We start from the raw sequence: 16,830 nt of genomic DNA, 5'->3' as shown, positions 1-16,830 counted from the left end.
TACAGGAGTGGTCAGTCGATGAAAAGGTTTCTTCAGCTGTCACCTGTACTTCGTTGCAGGTGTCAGACGTTTCGCTTCTTATCCAAGAAACTAAAGTCTAACTGGTAGTTTAGGCCCTATATATAAATCCCTACTGTCCACACATGGCACACATGTGCCGGACTCTGCTGTGCTAGGTCCTTGCTCTCAGGTTGGGGGGAGCAGAGGACTACTCCCTGCGGCTCCACTGATTGGTCCTATTGTGGCCTATACTGGCCTGATTGCCCCACTTCGACCGGTATCACCTCATCAGTATTACTAATTCTATGTTGCCTAAGCAGGCTATTGTATGAACGATCCAAATTGAACCTCACTCACCCCACCAAACCGGTTTAATGAATCGCTTCTTTTACCCCCCTTTCAAAGCATCTATGTTCTTTCGCTAAGATTTTAACCTCATTGTCGTCAAATGAGTGGTCGCTAGCTTTTAGGTGCAAATGTACTGCCGATTGAGGCCCACTCGTATTATCCCTGCCATGTTGATCAAGTCTTTTTTGGAGAATTTGTTTAGTCTGCCCAATGTACTGCTCTTTACAATGTTCATTCTTACACTGTATTGAGTCAACTACATGACTTTGTTTTTCATTTGGCAGCCTATCTTTTGGATGCACTCATTTTTGCCTTCAAGTGTTTATCGGCTTCTTGGATAAGAAGCGAAACGTCCGCCACCTTGAAAGAAGTACAGATGACGGCTGAAGAAACCTTTTCAACCATAGCACATTCATTATACATAAAATACGGTCTATTTTGTGTAGTTGTAATGTTTAGAAAAACAGAACACAATTGATGAGGAACTAGATACAATTATCACAGAGAAATCACCTACAAGGGATCATTCCTCAAGATGGTGAAAGAAGAAGGCTACGTTCCTCATCAACTGTTTAATGCTGAGGAAAGCGGCCACTCCATTCCATCACGCCATTAAGGACCATCACAAAGGTCAACAAAATTACTTTATTGTATGGTAGTTTATTTCTTTAATCATAATACTATAGCACATGTATTATACACAAAATAAGGTATATTTTTCGGTAGTTTTAAGGCTTAGAAAATTATTGAATGGTTTCCTATGGGAAATTATTGTTTGGAATACACACTTTTCACCTTACATACACTTTCTGGAATCGCCTTCGCTATCCTCGTTGGAGCTGCTGCAATTGCGACCGCTCGGTCCCGTGCGCTGTGGGACGCTCTTGGTGGCTTTTGTCAAAGTTGCCTCCTAGCTAGCGCTGCTAACGTCATGTAAAAACCCAATTCTCTCCGAAGCTAAAAACCCGCCTCCGGCCCCAGATTGGTCGCTCATATTTGGATTTGTATCTTTTTCCTGTCCCTGTTGGGTGGTTTTCCCTTTCTTGGATTTGGCGGGGGATGCGATTTCCTCATCCGGCGACCCGTCGTTTTTCCTTTTTATGCAGGTGAAGGCGCGGCGGAGGCGTTGACTTCGGACTTGCTTTTCCTGCTGCTCCAGGCGGAAGAAGGCGTCAATCCGTTTCTGAATCTGCACCACAAAAACAACATCAACGTTACAGAGCGCCTTCTTTCACCAACTTGAGGAATGATCCCTTGTCGGTGCTTTCTCTGCCATAATTTTACCTTGTTCCTCATCAATTGTGTTCTGTTTAGCTGGGTTTATCATAACTTTTTGCCTCAAGTGTACAGATGGCTTGGGCGGGTTATGTGTGGAGCCTGATTGATGGGATATTTTAACCTTGCAGTCTACACTCTGCTTTTGAATCAAAGTTGAAACGAGTCCAAATTTCACTGTTTTCTATCCATTTTCTCACTCTCTCTCTTTGTGTCGTCTGCCTGTCTCTTTAATGTTTAAACCACCTCCCCTCACTGCTGCGTTCTTGACCAATCACGTGGCTTTAACCAAAGACTGGGGGCGGGGAATAGAGGATAAAAACAGTCGGCTGCCATATCTATCGTATGAGGATAACGGGCTTGTTCGCCAACGACACATCATTCATTTTGGCGCTCCGTATGCATCCCGAAAAATAGTTTGTATCCCAAGGTAAAATTGTCAAATTTAACGTTTGTAAACCGAAAAGTTCATAAGCCAAGGCGTTCGTAAACCGAGGTATCATTGTAAATAAAAACCCACTTTGGTCTGCCACTTAGCAGTTTTTTTGACAACGATACTAGTGCAGCGTGTTCTACCGGAAACAAATTCCTTGTGTGTTCTACATACTTGGCAATAAAGATGATTCTGATTCTGATTCTGAACTCACCTGGCTCTCCAAGGACATCTGCCCTGTGACGGTGTTGGCCATCCGTTCCTGTTGCTGTTTCTGCTCTTTCAGATTGTGCGGCTCCACGAGCAGAGAACTCCCGATGGACTGTAGCTCATCCTGCACCGCAATAGCAACACTCTGAATTTGGCTGTCTAGATCAGTGGTTCTTAATCTTGTTGCAGGCACTGAACCCCACCAGTTTCATGTGCTCATTCACCAAACACTTCCTCCAATGACTGTGCTGTGCAATGACTAACTGCTGACGAGACTGAGGGGTGGACCTCTGTGGTGAAGGATCCACCGAACCCCTGAGACCGACTCACCGAACCCAGGTTAAGAACCACTGGCCTAGAGTATCATCACGCGGTTTGATGCCAAAAAATGGCCAAAATCTTCTTGTGAACTAAACACAAATGATGTACCGCCCAAGATAAACAGGTCTTTTCCAAAATGAGAACGACGGACTTCGCAGATGCTTACCACCTCAAAATGGTGCCATTCATGGACTGCAGGGGCGAAGCTGGACGCTTTCTCAGTTCCTTCATCCAACTCTTGCTCCTCATCAGATGGTGCCATTTTGTCTCCTTCATGGTTCGATTTCAAAGACTCTTCAGGGATACTGCCGCCACTGGACTGGCTTTCTGCTTGCATGGTCTCCTCCTTGTGGGCACTTTACGTCATTTTTATAGGTGTTTTTCATTTGACTAAAAATATCAGCCTGCGTGTTTTGGGTATTTCAGATGCTAGAAAATGTTTTTCTGGTGTCAGTTAGGAAACAATAAATGGTGTCGGTGGTCCTCTAAAGGACAACCGACGTCTGCGGACAAGTTGTGTCCATAATTTGTAAGACGGCTTCAAATGACTTCTACTGAGCGTATTTGACAAAGATTCCACCGCTTATTAAAGCTATCTTTTACCTTTTAAGACTTGCGCTGAATATTCCGGAAGTCTTGTTTTTGAGTTGGTGACCAGTCCGTAGGTTACGTCACTGAAGAAACGCCCCTGACCGAAAAAAGGACACATTGTAGCAGTCCTTCCATCACTTCAATGCATTTGGCTGTACTTGGCTGGTCTGAAAACTTCGTGTAGCACCAAAAAAAGAGGCGGAAGAGGGCGACAAAGCTCCATGTAAGGAATTAATCAGCCTGTGAAAACGGGCTGATTAACACAGAGCTTGGTTGCCATTTTCTGCCTCTTTTTGGGTGCGACATTTCCCCCCAATGTTGCCTCAAAATGGCACGGAATAAATTCTTTAATCGATTGCAAACATGTATGCTTTCCTCTTCAGAAATAGTTGAATCATATTCATCACTGGATGTGTAACAAGAAAGCATCTTCTCCCAATCTGAAGCCATTGTTTTGATCCTCCAGCAATGCAAGACGTCTTGGCGTGACGTCACAAACTGGGGGCGGGACTTAAGACGAAAATGCCCAATTCGCAGCTCAATTTCTTGCAGATTTTGGACACTTGAAGTCATTTTTGTTGGTGTTTTGCATTTGACTAAAAATATCAACCTGCGTGTTTTGGGTATTTTAGATGCTATAAAACGTTTTTTTTCTTTTCCGAAACATGTCAGGTATTTGAACACCGACAATACACTGTCTGTAAAATAAGAATCTGTTTTAAATTAAAATACGTTTTTCTGATGTCAGTTAGGAAACAAAAAATGGTGTCGGTGGTCCTTCAAAACCATAATGTGATAATTCAACATGGATCCTACACACAAATGCACAATTTGATGTTGTTTGTAAAAGAACGGCAAAACAGACAAGTGTAACTCGGCAACTAATATTAATCGGGTAAACCTTCAGTGTTCTACCACAGAGGCCGCTGATCGTCCCTTCTTTCGGCTCCACCACTGTAGACATGTTTACGTCGCCACTGCCTATTGTGTCAATGATATCAACAATCTTTGGCTTTCCATCTGTCGTGACCTGAGGATGAAGAAACAAATCCTCAGTCAGTCAGTCAGTCAGTCAACATGTTAACATGATAACAATATCCAGGGACCTTAAATTGTTTATCTAAAAAACATGGTAATATGCGGTAATAACACGTAACACGACGCAGCACGGGAGCTAGATGATCCGAATCTGCCTCTGCCGGTTACAAAATAAAGATCTCATCAGTTATTGTTTCAAATTATGCGTCAGTGCACCAGCATGAGCAGGAAACTGTGACGTGTCATCTACTCATTACGGTATATCATAGTACAGTGTGTAATACGTCTGTGTAAGCTCTCAGTGGTACAGGAGAGGTCCATCGATGAAAAGGTTTCTTCAGTCGTCATCTGTACAAATTTGAAGGTGTCGTACGTTTTGCTTCTTATCCAAGAAAACTAAAAGTTTTACTTTTAGTTTGCTGACAAAGTTTCTTGGATAAGAAGCAAAACGTACGACACCTTCAAAGAAGTACACATGACGACTGAAGAAACCTTTTCATCGATTACAGTGTATAATATTTCAAGATGAAATCCATTATCTACCCTTTGTTTGGATAGAGCTCACTAGAACCGATGTAGTTTATGTTTAAATGTGGTCAACTGTTGTGACCCCGCAATACATGAGTATGGAAATTACATCGAAATCCCTGTCACTTTACGATATTCGCTCCTAAATACTGCATTTTGAATTTCAATTGCACAACTTGTCTCCACTGCATGTGTCCCATAAAAACAATCAAATCACATATAATCATGTGAATAGCACAACAGTGTCTACAAAAACTACAAAGTGAGTCAACTGCTGTATGCTAATGGTAGGCTAACAACATTAACGTCTCCATTGGGAAAATCGTTCGTGAGAATTGAAGAAAAAAAAACACAAATGCGCTTTCTTTGCGTGAATTAAATGGTAACAGTGTCACGGTATTAATGCCGTTTGTTTACCCCAACAGGTGAGCTAGCCAGCTAGCCCATGACTATACAGATTATGTGGCCTTTGCTTTCCGTTGCCCCCAGTTAGCATGTAGCTAACTTGCGGTCGAGCTAACTCGGCTCGGTTGTACTTGCATGCCGGGCGCCCCTGGGTCAACTCCACGATCGCGATGAGGACCCCCCCGGCCATCGTATTCGGGGAAGCGGTTTCTTTTTTGGGAAGCAGTCCGTGGAAGGGGAACGGCTCTTCGGTTGAATGGGTAACCATGACAGCGAAATGCCAAGCACGGTTGAAGCTCAGAACGAGCGACACGGGAGTTGTTTAAAGGGCCACAACATCCACACGTACACGGAGACGTCACGTGAGCTGTAAAACGAATACGACAAATATAGCCATACCTCGGCTCACGAACTTAATTGGTTCCCAGACAGAGTTTGTAAGGCGAAAAGTGTGTATCCCACATTTTAATTTCGCACAGGAACCCATTAAATTGAGAATAATCCATTTCCAGGACCCCAAATAGCATCATTTTCTACTTTCTAATTTTCTAAGCCTTAAAACCACACCAAATAGACCTTATTTTGTGACTAATGAATGTGATCTTCTTCTTCTTTTCCTTTGGGCTTTTCCCTTCAAGGGGTCGCCACAGCAAATCAGTGGCCTCCATCTTCAGTGGTTTGATCCGCATGTTTGTTTTGGCCAAGCTTTTGACTAATAAATGTGATAGGGTATGAGGGTATGCGCCAGAAGGTATGAGGGGGCTTCAGTGCCGGAGTGGCTTGGCGTGCCGGCTTACGGCGTCGTACATTATCGGGTTGAGCTCAAAGGCGGCGCGGAGTAGCGACGCCGCCGAGTCGCCTGCAGCCGAGATGAGCGCGCCCGCCACAAATTCACCAGTGCTAACTGAAGCATGTGCTAGTCCACTCCATTGTGGGCTTGCTAGCTAGCTGAGGCATATAGATTTTACAGCTAGCTAGCAGATATATAGCTTAATCACGAGCTACATAGAATCGATACGTAGCGAACTACCTGATACATATTGATTTGACAGCTAGCAGATATATAGCTTAATAACGAGCTAGATAGAATCGATACGTAGCGAACAAGCTAATATTGATTTGAGTGCTAGCTAGCAGATATATAGCTTAATAGTGAGCTAGATAGAATCGATAGCTAGCTAAATAGCTAGCTAGCTGATACATATTGATTTGACAGCTAGATAGCTGATATCTAGCTTGATAGCTAGATAGAATCGATAGCTAGCTGACTAGCTAGCTGATACATATAGATTAGACATATAGCTGGCTGATATATAGCTACATAGTGAGCAAGATCGATAGAATTGATAGCTAGCTGACTAGCTAGCTTGCTGACACGTATAGATTTGACAGCTAGCTAGCTGATATATAGCTACAGAGCGAGCTAGATACATAGAATCGATAGCGAGCTAACTAGCTAGCTGAAACATAGATTTGACAGCCAGCTAATAATCATAATCATAATCATAATACATTTCATTTCTAAACGCCTTTCAAAACTCTCAAGGTCACTTTACAGTCAAAGAATACGTTTTTTCTGTGGGTGAGCAGCCGAAGCCACACGCGCCAGTGTTCACTCAACCCGGAAGTAACTCAAATAGAAAGAAAGCTTGCTAGCTAGCTAATACATAGCTAATAGATAGCCAGCTAGCTAGATAGATAGCTAATAAATAGCCAGCTAGATAGCTAGCTAGCTAATAGACAGCTAATATAATAATAATAATAATAATAATAATAATAATAATAATAATAATAATAATAATAATAATAATAATAATAAAAATGGGTGGCCCGGTAGTCGAGTGGTTAGCACACCGGCTTCACAGTGCAGAGGTCGCTGGTTCGTGTCCCGGTCCGGCCTCCCTGTGTGGAGTTTGCATGTTCTCCCCGGACCCGCGTGGGTTTTCTCTGGGTCCTCCGGTTTCCTCCCACACTCCAAAAACATGCATGGCAGGCAAATTGACCACTCCAAATTGTCCCTAGGTGGGAGTGTGAGAGTGACTGTTGTATGTCTTTGTGTGCCCTGCGATTGGCTGGCAACCAATTCAGGGTGTCCCCCGCCTCGTGCCCGAAGACAGCTGAGATAGGCTCCAGCAACCCCCGCGACCCTAATGAGGAATAAGCGCTACGGAAAATGAGATGAGAGATAATAATAATAATAATAATAATAATAATAATAATACATTTTATTTATAAGCGCCTTTCAAAATGAGATAGTCAGTTGGCTAGCAAGATAGCTAATAGATAGCTAATAGATAGCCAGTTAGCTAGCTAATAGATAGCCAGTTAGCTAGCTAACTAATAGCTAGCCAGTTAGCTAGCTAATAGATAGCTAATAGCTAGCCAGTTAGCTAGCTAATATATAGCTAATAGATTGCCAGTTATCTAGCTAATAGATATCCAGTTAGCTAGCTAACAGATAGCTAATAGATTGCCAGTTAGCTAGCTAATAGATTGCTAATATATAGCCAGTTAGTTAGAAAGCTAGCTCATAAATTGTCTGTTAGCTCGCTAGCTAATCGATAGCTAATAGAGAGCATAATTGCTTGATTTGGGAACGCCCAACGGTTGCTCTCCATGCAGCACCTGTTTGGGCAAGGCCAGCTGATGCTGTCCAAGGTGGAGCCTGGGGAGCGCAAAGACGGACGGGTGAGGCGTGGCGTGGCGTTGACGTCCCGGCGCCCCAACGGAGAAGAAGCCGCTAAAGAATCCGCCCTGCTTGTGCCTTCTTGGCGGCCATCTTCTGGCCCGAGGGCAGCACCTGCGCTCAGACCAAGCGCCTGTCACTTCAAATGGGAGCACATGAGCTCAGATTCCGGTGCTCAGAAACAAACAAACAAACAAACAAACAAACAAACAAAATTTACATTTCTCTGTGTTTGTTTGTTTTGTTTTTTTCCATCGGTGCTGTATGTCGTGCATATTAGCATATTTGACAAGAAAGCTGACTTTGACCTTGGACTTTGACTTTTTTTTTGCCCACAATAATAATAATAATTATAATAATATACTAATAATCATCATCATCATCATCATCATAATCATCATCATCATCATCATCACCATCATCATAATAATAGTAATAATAATAATAATAATAATAATAATAATAATAATTATTATTATTATTATTATTATTATTATTATTATTATTATTATTATTATTATTATTACGCTACATAGTGAGCAAGATAGAGAATGAATGATAGAGAGTGGAGAATTTCTCCACTGTGAGACTAATATCCATATCCAATCCAATCCAATCCAACTAGCTAGCTAGCTAGCTGCTACATAGATTTGACAGCTAGCTAGCTGATATATAGCTACATAGCGAGCGAGGTAGATAAAATCGATAGGTAGCTAACTAGCTAGCTGACAGATATAGATTTGACAGCTAGCTAACAACAACAACAATAATAATAATAATAATAATAATAATAATAAAAAAAAATAATAATAATAATAATACATTTGATTTCTAAGCACCTTTCAAAACTCTCAAGGTCACTTTACAGTCACAGTTTTTCTATGGGTGAGCAGCGGCAGCCACACACGCCAGCATTCACTCAACCCTAAGTAACTCAAATAGATAGCAAGCTAGCTAATAGACAGCTAATAGCCAGCTAGCCATTTAGTTAGCTAGCTAGACAGCTCATAGATAGCGATCTAGCAAGATAGATAGTGAATAGATATCAAATAGATGCCCAAAGTTGAATTGATTACCTTCCCCTCCAACCCCCCTTGAATTTGTTTCATCATCACCATATGTTTCCAACATGCTCTCCATAAAACATCTTTCTACCCCTGCACCAATAACAATAATACATTTAATTTCTAAGCGCCTTTCCAAACTCTCAAGGTCACTTTACAAGATAAGTTTTTCTGTGGGTGCTTAGAATATCTTGTTTAGCTGACCCCTCCCCTCCCCCACCCCATCCCTTTTCAATTGCTGCTGTGGACTGCAAATGTCCCCATTGTGGGACGAATAAAGCTTTGCTGATTCTGATTTCCTGATTCTGAACCCGAAAGAAAGCTAGCTCGCTAGATAATAGATAGCTAAATAAAGTACTAATGTTTATATAATTATATGATGTGTATGTATATTAAATACAGTACATTGTATGAATACATTAATCGATTATCTGCGAATCTCCTGAACAGAAAAAGCACGATGGTTAAATGGATCAAGAACACTAAATAAATAGACTGGTGCATGTGAATTCATTCCCCAGTGAGCCATTGCGGAACAGATTAAATGGCAACAAAGACATCAATGTTTCAAAATGCGGGCATGTCTATCGCTTTTGTTCAAATAGAGAGAAAGATGGAAGCTGTGTCTTGCCCCTCTTGTAAGGGCGTTATCGGGCTAAACCGGTTGACCCGTCTTGCCTGGAAAAACCTTCTCTTTTTACTCGACCTCTTAAAGGACAACCGACATCACCTGGAGCAACTCTACGACCTCCCTCGTCTGAGCATTAAACTTTACCGAGCCTGGAGGAGGGACGCAAGGACTACCGATACGGTTTAAAGGACGACCGACGTCACTGTTTTGTTTCCTAACTGACATCAGAAAAACGTTTTCTAGCATCTAAAATACCCAAAACACGCACTATGATATTTTGAGTCAAATGCGAAACACCAATCAAAATCAAGTGTCAAGTGTCTAAAAAGTACTTGAATTTGAAACCGGAAGTTGCCCGTTTCAGAAGGTCCCGCCCCCTTATTGGTGGTGTCACCCCAAGACGTCTTGCCTTGCCGGAGAATCAAAACAATGGCTTCAGATTCAGAGAAGATGCTTTCTTGTTACTCATCCAGTTATGAATAGGATTCAAATAGTTCTGAAGAGGAAAGCATACATGTTTGCAATCAATAAACAAATTTATTCCGTGCCATTTTGAGGCAGGCAATAGGGGGGCGGGAAATGTAGCACCAAAAGAGGCAGAAAATGGCGACAAAGCTTTGTGTAAGGAATTCCTGATGAATTCCTTACATGGAGCTTTGTTGCCCTCTTCTGCCTCTGCAACACAAAGTTTTCAGACAAAACAAGTACAGCAAAATGCATTGACGTGATGGAAGGACTGCTAGAATGTGTCCTTTTTTCGGTCAGGGGCGTTCCTTCAGTGACGTAACGTGAGGCCTAGTCACCAACTCAAAAACAAGACTTCCGGAATATTCAGCGCCAGTCTTAAAAGGGTAAAATATAGCTATACGCGGTGGAATCTTTGTCAGATACGCTCAGTAGAAGTCATTTGAAGCCGTTTTACAAATTATGAACACAACTTGTCCGCAGACGTCGGTTGTCCTTAAAATATATCAAAGTCAGCTTTATTGTCAAAGATGCTAATATGCGTGACATACAGCACAGATGAAATGACGGTCCTCTCGGACCCAGCATGCAATGCACTAAGAATGACTTGAACAAACATGAAAACGCCAATTTCCCGGGAGAGGGGAGCCGCTGCGTGTTATTATTATCATATTAGCTGTCTATTAGCTATCTAGCTCTCTAGCTGGCTATTTATTAGCTGTCAATATAGCTAGCTGGCTATCTATTAGCTATGTATTAGCTAGCTAGCTACCTTTCAATCTATTTGAGTTACTTCCGGGTTGAGTGAAGGCTGGCGCGTGTGGCTGTCGCGGGGGACACCCTGAACTGGTTGCCAGCCAATCGCAGCAGTCACTGAAAAAAAACAACAACAACGCCAGACGTGGCGGTGCTGGACTCTGCTATGAAATCAAATGTATATTATTATTACAGTAAAGTCTCGTTATATCCATATTCTCGGGAGTCGGAAAAAATATTGATATAACCGGACTATAGATATATCCGATCCTGCGCGCATGTAATTTTCTCCTTGCGTTCATAGAAATAGTATCGTAATAAACGGTGCTATCGATATAACCCATATTGATATAACGAGACTTTACTGTATATATATATATATATATATATATATATATATATATATATATATATACACACACACACACACACACACACACACACACACACACACATATCCGGGGTCATTTTGAAGTAGTCAGCGGGCCACATTGTAGTTATGGTTTCCTCTCGAGGGCCGTTATGAATTTGGGGAACCCATCAGAATGTTTAAATCCCTTCAAATATTACATATAGAGCACACAGCAAATTAATGAATAACTCGTTTTCAAATCTGAAGTCAAGAATAATGACTTTTACTGTGGTTGACATCCAAAAATATGAAATTGTGGCTCAGATTTTAGCAATCATCATGGACTTTAACAAGTTTGATTTGCTTTCGCGGGCCGAAAAAAATGATGTGGCGGGCCGGATTTGGCCCGCGGGCCTTGACTTTGACACCTGTGTTTTAAAGGAAGGTGGAGCAAAGTAAAGGTGTGGCTTCATGATCCGACCGAGTCCACTTGAATGAATCCCACATAAGCTGCTCACTTGACGCTAACTGTGTTTTTATTTTCATTTTTTGAACACAGCAAAGTCTTTCCCTTTTGGACGTTGACGCATGATGGTGTGGACAGAAGAAAATTCCTGGAGAGCAACTTTGACATACTATATTGGAAAAGGTATGTGTACACACTATTAGTGTTGTTTGTGCTGTCATTGTTATTAATAATAATAATAATAAGAAGAAGAAGAAGAATTTTATAAGCGCCTTTCAAAACTCTCAAGGTCACTTTACAGTCACAGAGTTTTTCCGCGGTTGCATTGATGTATGTCATGCATATTAGCATATTTGACAATAAAGCTGACTTTGACACTTTTTGCAACATAAGAATTCATGTATGTATCTCAACAAGATGTCCAGCCGTGACACGTGACAACAAGATTTCAGCTGGCAAGTAGTTTTGATGAAGAAGTTGATGTGGATGATTTCTGTAATTTATTTACATTGGATTTCTTAAGCGCCGTTCAAAACTCTCAAGGACACTTTACAGTCAACGGATAACAATTTGGTGTGTGGGTGGTACTTACACATGGATACAAATACAAATGAAACCGTTGTTCAAGCAGAATGGACGGTGGCATTGTCTATGAGATGAGATTTTTACTAATAAGAGCAATTTATTCATTCGTTTGATTCTTTGAGATACTTCATTTTCTGGAGAATCCAAATGTGATAGCTGCTTAGTAATAATGCTGTCTAAGTTAAAATATGTGTCCCACAGGAGTCAGTTATTGGCCCCAATTTATTTTTTCAATTCATTCAATAACCTATGTCGGGACTTCCAAGAAGAGAAGTCCAAGACGGTATATATATATATATATATATATATATATATATATATATATATATATATATATATATATATATATATATATATATATATATATATATATATATATATATATATATATATATAAAATGGCCTGACACAAAAATGATCCTCTTCCGATGTCATAAAATGTTTTTTTCTTGCTAACAACCAAAGTAATGTGTTTTCAACCTGATCATTGATTGCTTTTTGTTTTGGTATTCTTTTTGACAAGTACGCAACAACTTTTGGCAGGTATTCTTTTTGTTGAAAATGTTGGCACATGGGGTTGTCGAATGTGATACTTTGTTGTCGTATGTGGAATGAAGTTTGAAAGTTGTCTCTCTCATCTCTCAGGCAGGCAACGTTGGAGGTCACGCAACATGAACAAATGGTGCATAATTACACGAGCCCTCCGCTTCCTCTGTATTGTGGCACTGGCACTAGTGTGGCTTTATTTCTGCAACCAGCTACTTAACAGAGCAAGTGACCAGAGATCTGGAGGGCTGCTACATAATGCACCAAAATGGAGGAGCGAGCAGAAAAGTCCTGGAATTGGCAAGCCTTCTCTCACTGGACCTGAAAGTGAGCAGCTTGGAGAATTTCAGTGGGTCCCCGCTGGCCAAAGCCCGTACGTTGTGGCTTACCCCTCGACGTACCACTTTCTTATGAATGAGCCCCAAAAATGTGACGAGCAGAAACCTTTTGTGGTCCTGCTGGTTCCCGTGGCACCGCACGACAGACGTCATCGAGACAATATTCGCAGCACCTGGGGTGGTGAAAGAGTGGTTTTGGGCAAAGTGGTCAGCGTCTTCTTTCTGATGGGGCTGCCTAGCGTTCAAGCTGCCGAAGGCCTGGATGAACAGTTGCGGCAAGAGAGCAAGGACCATGGCGACTTGATCCAAAGTAATTTTTTGGACAGCTACAACAACTTGACCATCAAAACCATGGTGATGCTGGAGTGGCTCGACTCCTACTGCTCCGGTGCCTCTTATGCCATGAAGATTGATACCGACGTCTACCTGAATGTGCCAAATCTCATTTCCTTGTTATTGAGTGCGCCACCAAAAAACTACTTGACTGGATTTGTGACCACGGGTGCAAGAGTGATAAGAGATCCCACCTCCAAATGGTATCTACCGGTGGAAATTTACCCCAAATCATTTTATCCACGTTATCCTCGGGGCATGGCTTATATTCTGTCTTTGGACCTGCCTAAGAAGCTTGTGGCAGCTTCCAGACACGTTCAAGCCATCTACATTGAAGACGTCTACGTGGGGAGGTGCATGGAATACCTGCACATTCCCATCACAAACCCACCTCGGCGGAATGACTTCCATTCCGTTCCAGTCAAATACAATCGCTGTGTGTATTCCAAAATTGTTGCCACCACCTTGGCTGAAGATATGGATGTCATCGAGATTTGGAAAGATGTACATCAATCAGGGGGGGCCTGCTAAGTTGTCAAAGCGCAATTTGCACGCGTGGTGGGCTATCCCCCGCGTATGCTTTGCTGTAGTCGTTTTTCAACTTTCCATGACCTCTCGACGCGCTTCCCATGAGCACTTGAAACCGCTACGTATTTCCTATCCATTCCTATTTGCCAAAAAAAGAGATGAGGTATAGGATGTTCTTTGCACTTTTTTATAGTTTAATCACAAAGCCTTTAATCGTCCCACAATGGGGACATTTGCAATCTTTTAAAAGGCAGGCAATACGTATTTGTTTTCTTTTTCATCAAAATGTATTGAAGGGCATTCCTCCCACAGTCCAACCTCGGGGGAGTTAACTTCCATCTCATTCCGGTGCCGTACAATCGCAAAGTACGGTGTTGTACTTGGTCATATTTTCAATCTTTTAAAATTGTCACGGTTTGCGAGGTGGTGATGGCGGGTTCGGATCCCAAAAAGCAGGCAGGAGGGAGCAGGATGTTGTTTGACAAATTGTATTAAAATAAAGTCAGCAGGAACAAAATGTAAAACATCAAAATGATCTGAATGGAAAAAAAACAAAGTAGCAAAAGAAGACCAAAAGTAAAAGCCCGCCAAGGTTAAACAAACACGTACACGATGCATGCTGCAACCAAGCAGCAAACAAAAAATGAATCGGCACCGGATGATCGTGCCAGGTGTCCTTTTAAGTGTCATTGATTATAACGACCAGCACCTGCGAGGCTGCCGGCAGGGCTGACGTCGCTACCCGCTGGTCGCCAATCTGATCGGGACGACCAGCACCTGTGCGGGTGCAGGCGGGGCCGACAGCGCCCCCCGTTGGTCGCCAACCAGATCATGACAAAAATGCAGTCATTTATTTTCTGCACGACCTTTTTTTAATGGAAGTTTATTGAAGTCAGAATGTCAAGCGGCGTACGGGCATTGGGGGAGTGAACACGAGAAGCTGCACCGTTGCCATCTTGCATTTCATCATCTCGTTCGTGTATTTCCAAAAGCATCAATGTTTCTTTCATATTTGGATCCGTTTGATCTCTGCTGTGTAATAAATAGTGATGGATGTTTCTAAACGTCTTGAAATGTATCGCTTGATCTCGGTCAAGTAGTGTTCGAGTGTTTGTGAGTATGCACCAATCTCTACAATAAAAGAACCTCATTGAACCAAGTTCACCTCCTTTGGAATGACTCGTGTGTCCGTGACTTCAAGCCGTAATAGCTTGCACGTGTGATTCAAAATACTCTGTGTGTTTTCACTTGTCTTCAACTTGACGAAGTAAGGCAGGCGACAGACATCATGTCATGAATTGTCAGCGTTTTGTAGCCACCAAAGAGAAAGCAGGTATGGTCCCTCTGAGCACATGACACATTCCGTATTGATCCCCCACCCTTCCTGCAAAAAAAAAAAAAAAAAAAAAATCCAATTCCAACCCAAACCCAAATCCAATTGGACAATCTCAGAAGTGTATGAATGAATTGGCCATTTCTATCAGCATCTGCGCGCTGCGTAATGTGGCGTAACCATCAAGATGTGCATGCATGTTTTGCGTGCATAACCAGCACAGTTATGATGATGGAGTGAAGGGCTCATCGTCTGGCACGTAAGGTGACTGTCACGGTTTGCAAGGTGATGATGGCAGTAGTGCATTCCAATAAGCAGGCAGGAGGGAGCAGCGGGTTGTATTGGAGAAATTGTCTTCAAATAAAGTCAACAGGAACAACATCTAAAACGTTAAAATCATTTGAACAGAAAAATACAAAGTATCAAACCAAGAGTAAAAGTCTGCCAAGATGCAACAAACGCATGCGCACGCCGCATACAATGCATACACAATGCACAATGCATACAATTGCATTCAAAGCATACAACAATGACCCGACAGCGAATGGTCGTGCCGGGAGTCCTTTGGACTGCCACTGATTGCACCTGTGAGGCGGCAGACGGGACTGAGAGCGCTACCCGTTGGTCGCCAATCCGAACGTGGCAGTCCGCCACTGATCGGGACGACCGGCACCTGTGCAGGTGCCGGCTGGGCCGACAGCGCCGCCCGTTGGTCGCCAACCAGATCATGACAGTGACCTTCTCCACTTTGTCACGAAGACACCTCCTTATATGCTGTGATTCTGTGCAACATCACACTTTCATTATCGATATCGATACTCTGCATGTTTTTCCAAATGTTTTTCATGAGGTAAATCTGCAAGGAATGCACTTTTCAAGAGAAATATGCAAGTATTTCAGACAGAGTTGCAAGCATATTTGTATGTAGTATGTCTAGCATATTTGACAATAATAATGACTTTGACTTATTTGAGAAAAAAAATCCCAATATTCCTTTCAACTTGTCTAGGACTTTATTGAGATTTTTTTTTAAAGGAGAAGGATACTTCTACCCTAATTATATTATTGTTATTTTTTGATTCTGTCCTTTGGATTCTTTATGTCTGCTTTTATTTTGGTGAGTCATTCTGTATCGTTCACATCCATTGAAATACTGCCCCAAGAATGTCAATTCACAAAGTTTCATTTTTGAGGGATTTTCCAAATCACGGCATAATTATTGAATCGATTCAAACTTAAAAACACGATTAAATGAACCCAAATGAACGAGTTGTGTCATCTTCTAAACAGCAGACAGTTCCATTTGTTGTCGCTTATAAATGAAATGTATGATAATTATTTTGAGAATCGGTACAGAAAATGAATGAATGGATGGATGGGAAAAAATGGAAACGGTTCATCTGCAACAGCAAATGCTCACCTATAGAGGTCGCTACTATTCAGTTGTTTTTCATGTGCGGCCCATGAAAAAAATGGGGAGGCGTGTGACGTCATATGCTGTGACATTTTAAATGTGAAAACTAAATTAAATTACCATACATTGAAGTTTAATCATGATTATATAATAATTTATAATAATAATAATCATAATAATAGTA

At 41.8% G+C, this 16,830-nt stretch overlaps 2 protein-coding genes across 7 annotated transcripts; one reads left to right on the top strand and one right to left on the bottom strand.

The window, feature by feature from the left end:
* Nucleotides 1-979: 979 nt before the first annotated feature.
* LOC148895253 (uncharacterized) lies at nucleotides 980-5,505 on the bottom strand. Of its 6 annotated transcripts, none has more exons than XM_089000420.1 (5): nucleotides 4,080-5,505; nucleotides 3,191-3,275; nucleotides 2,754-2,943; nucleotides 2,271-2,390; nucleotides 980-1,537 (listed from the first exon to the last, which is right to left on the bottom strand). In XM_089000420.1, the coding sequence occupies exons 3-5, from the start codon at nucleotides 2,922-2,924 to the stop codon at nucleotides 1,259-1,261; spliced, it is 570 nt and encodes a 189-aa protein (XP_088856546.1). In that variant the 5' UTR covers nucleotides 2,925-2,943; nucleotides 3,191-3,275; nucleotides 4,080-5,505; the 3' UTR covers nucleotides 980-1,258. The 6 variants fall into 6 exon arrangements, with proteins under 6 accessions (XP_088856546.1, XP_088856545.1, XP_088856540.1 ...); XM_089000419.1 differs by having other exon boundaries at nucleotides 2,754-2,933; XM_089000414.1 differs by having other exon boundaries at nucleotides 2,754-3,275; nucleotides 4,080-4,208; nucleotides 5,162-5,505.
* Nucleotides 5,506-11,695: 6,190 nt separating this feature from the next.
* Nucleotides 11,696-15,029, top strand: LOC148895252 (beta-1,3-galactosyltransferase 1-like). Its single transcript, XM_089001124.1, has 2 exons — nucleotides 11,696-11,752; nucleotides 12,800-15,029. Exon 2 carries the CDS (start codon nucleotides 12,826-12,828, stop codon nucleotides 13,900-13,902), a length of 1,077 nt encoding a protein of 358 aa, XP_088857250.1. The 5' UTR covers nucleotides 11,696-11,752; nucleotides 12,800-12,825; the 3' UTR covers nucleotides 13,903-15,029.
* Nucleotides 15,030-16,830: the final 1,801 nt, after the last annotated feature.

This window comes from Hippocampus bargibanti, linkage group LG07, assembly GCF_051943395.1.
Source record: "Hippocampus bargibanti isolate YZ-2025 linkage group LG07, ASM5194339v1, whole genome shotgun sequence".
Taxonomy (NCBI): Eukaryota; Metazoa; Chordata; class Actinopteri; order Syngnathiformes; family Syngnathidae; genus Hippocampus; species Hippocampus bargibanti.
The sequence above is the reverse complement of the archived record's forward strand: the minus strand, read 5'-3'. Positions and strand labels throughout refer to the sequence as shown.

Bases quoted from the DNA above. Each gene is read 5' to 3' on its own strand.
- LOC148895253 (XM_089000416.1), bottom strand. From the start codon at position 2,924: ATGCAAGCAGAAAGCCAGTCCAGTGGCGGCAGTATCCCTGAAGAGTCT. The intron at 2,391-2,753 runs GTAAGCATCTGC...ATTGCGGTGCAG, and splicing joins AATGGCACCATTTTGAGGTG to GATGAGCTACAGTCCATCGG. The intron at 1,538-2,270 runs GTGAGTTCAGAA...TTTGTGGTGCAG, and splicing joins AGATGTCCTTGGAGAGCCAG to ATTCAGAAACGGATTGACGC.
- LOC148895252 (XM_089001124.1), top strand. From the start codon at position 12,826: ATGAACAAATGGTGCATAATTACACGAGCCCTCCGCTTCCTCTGTATT.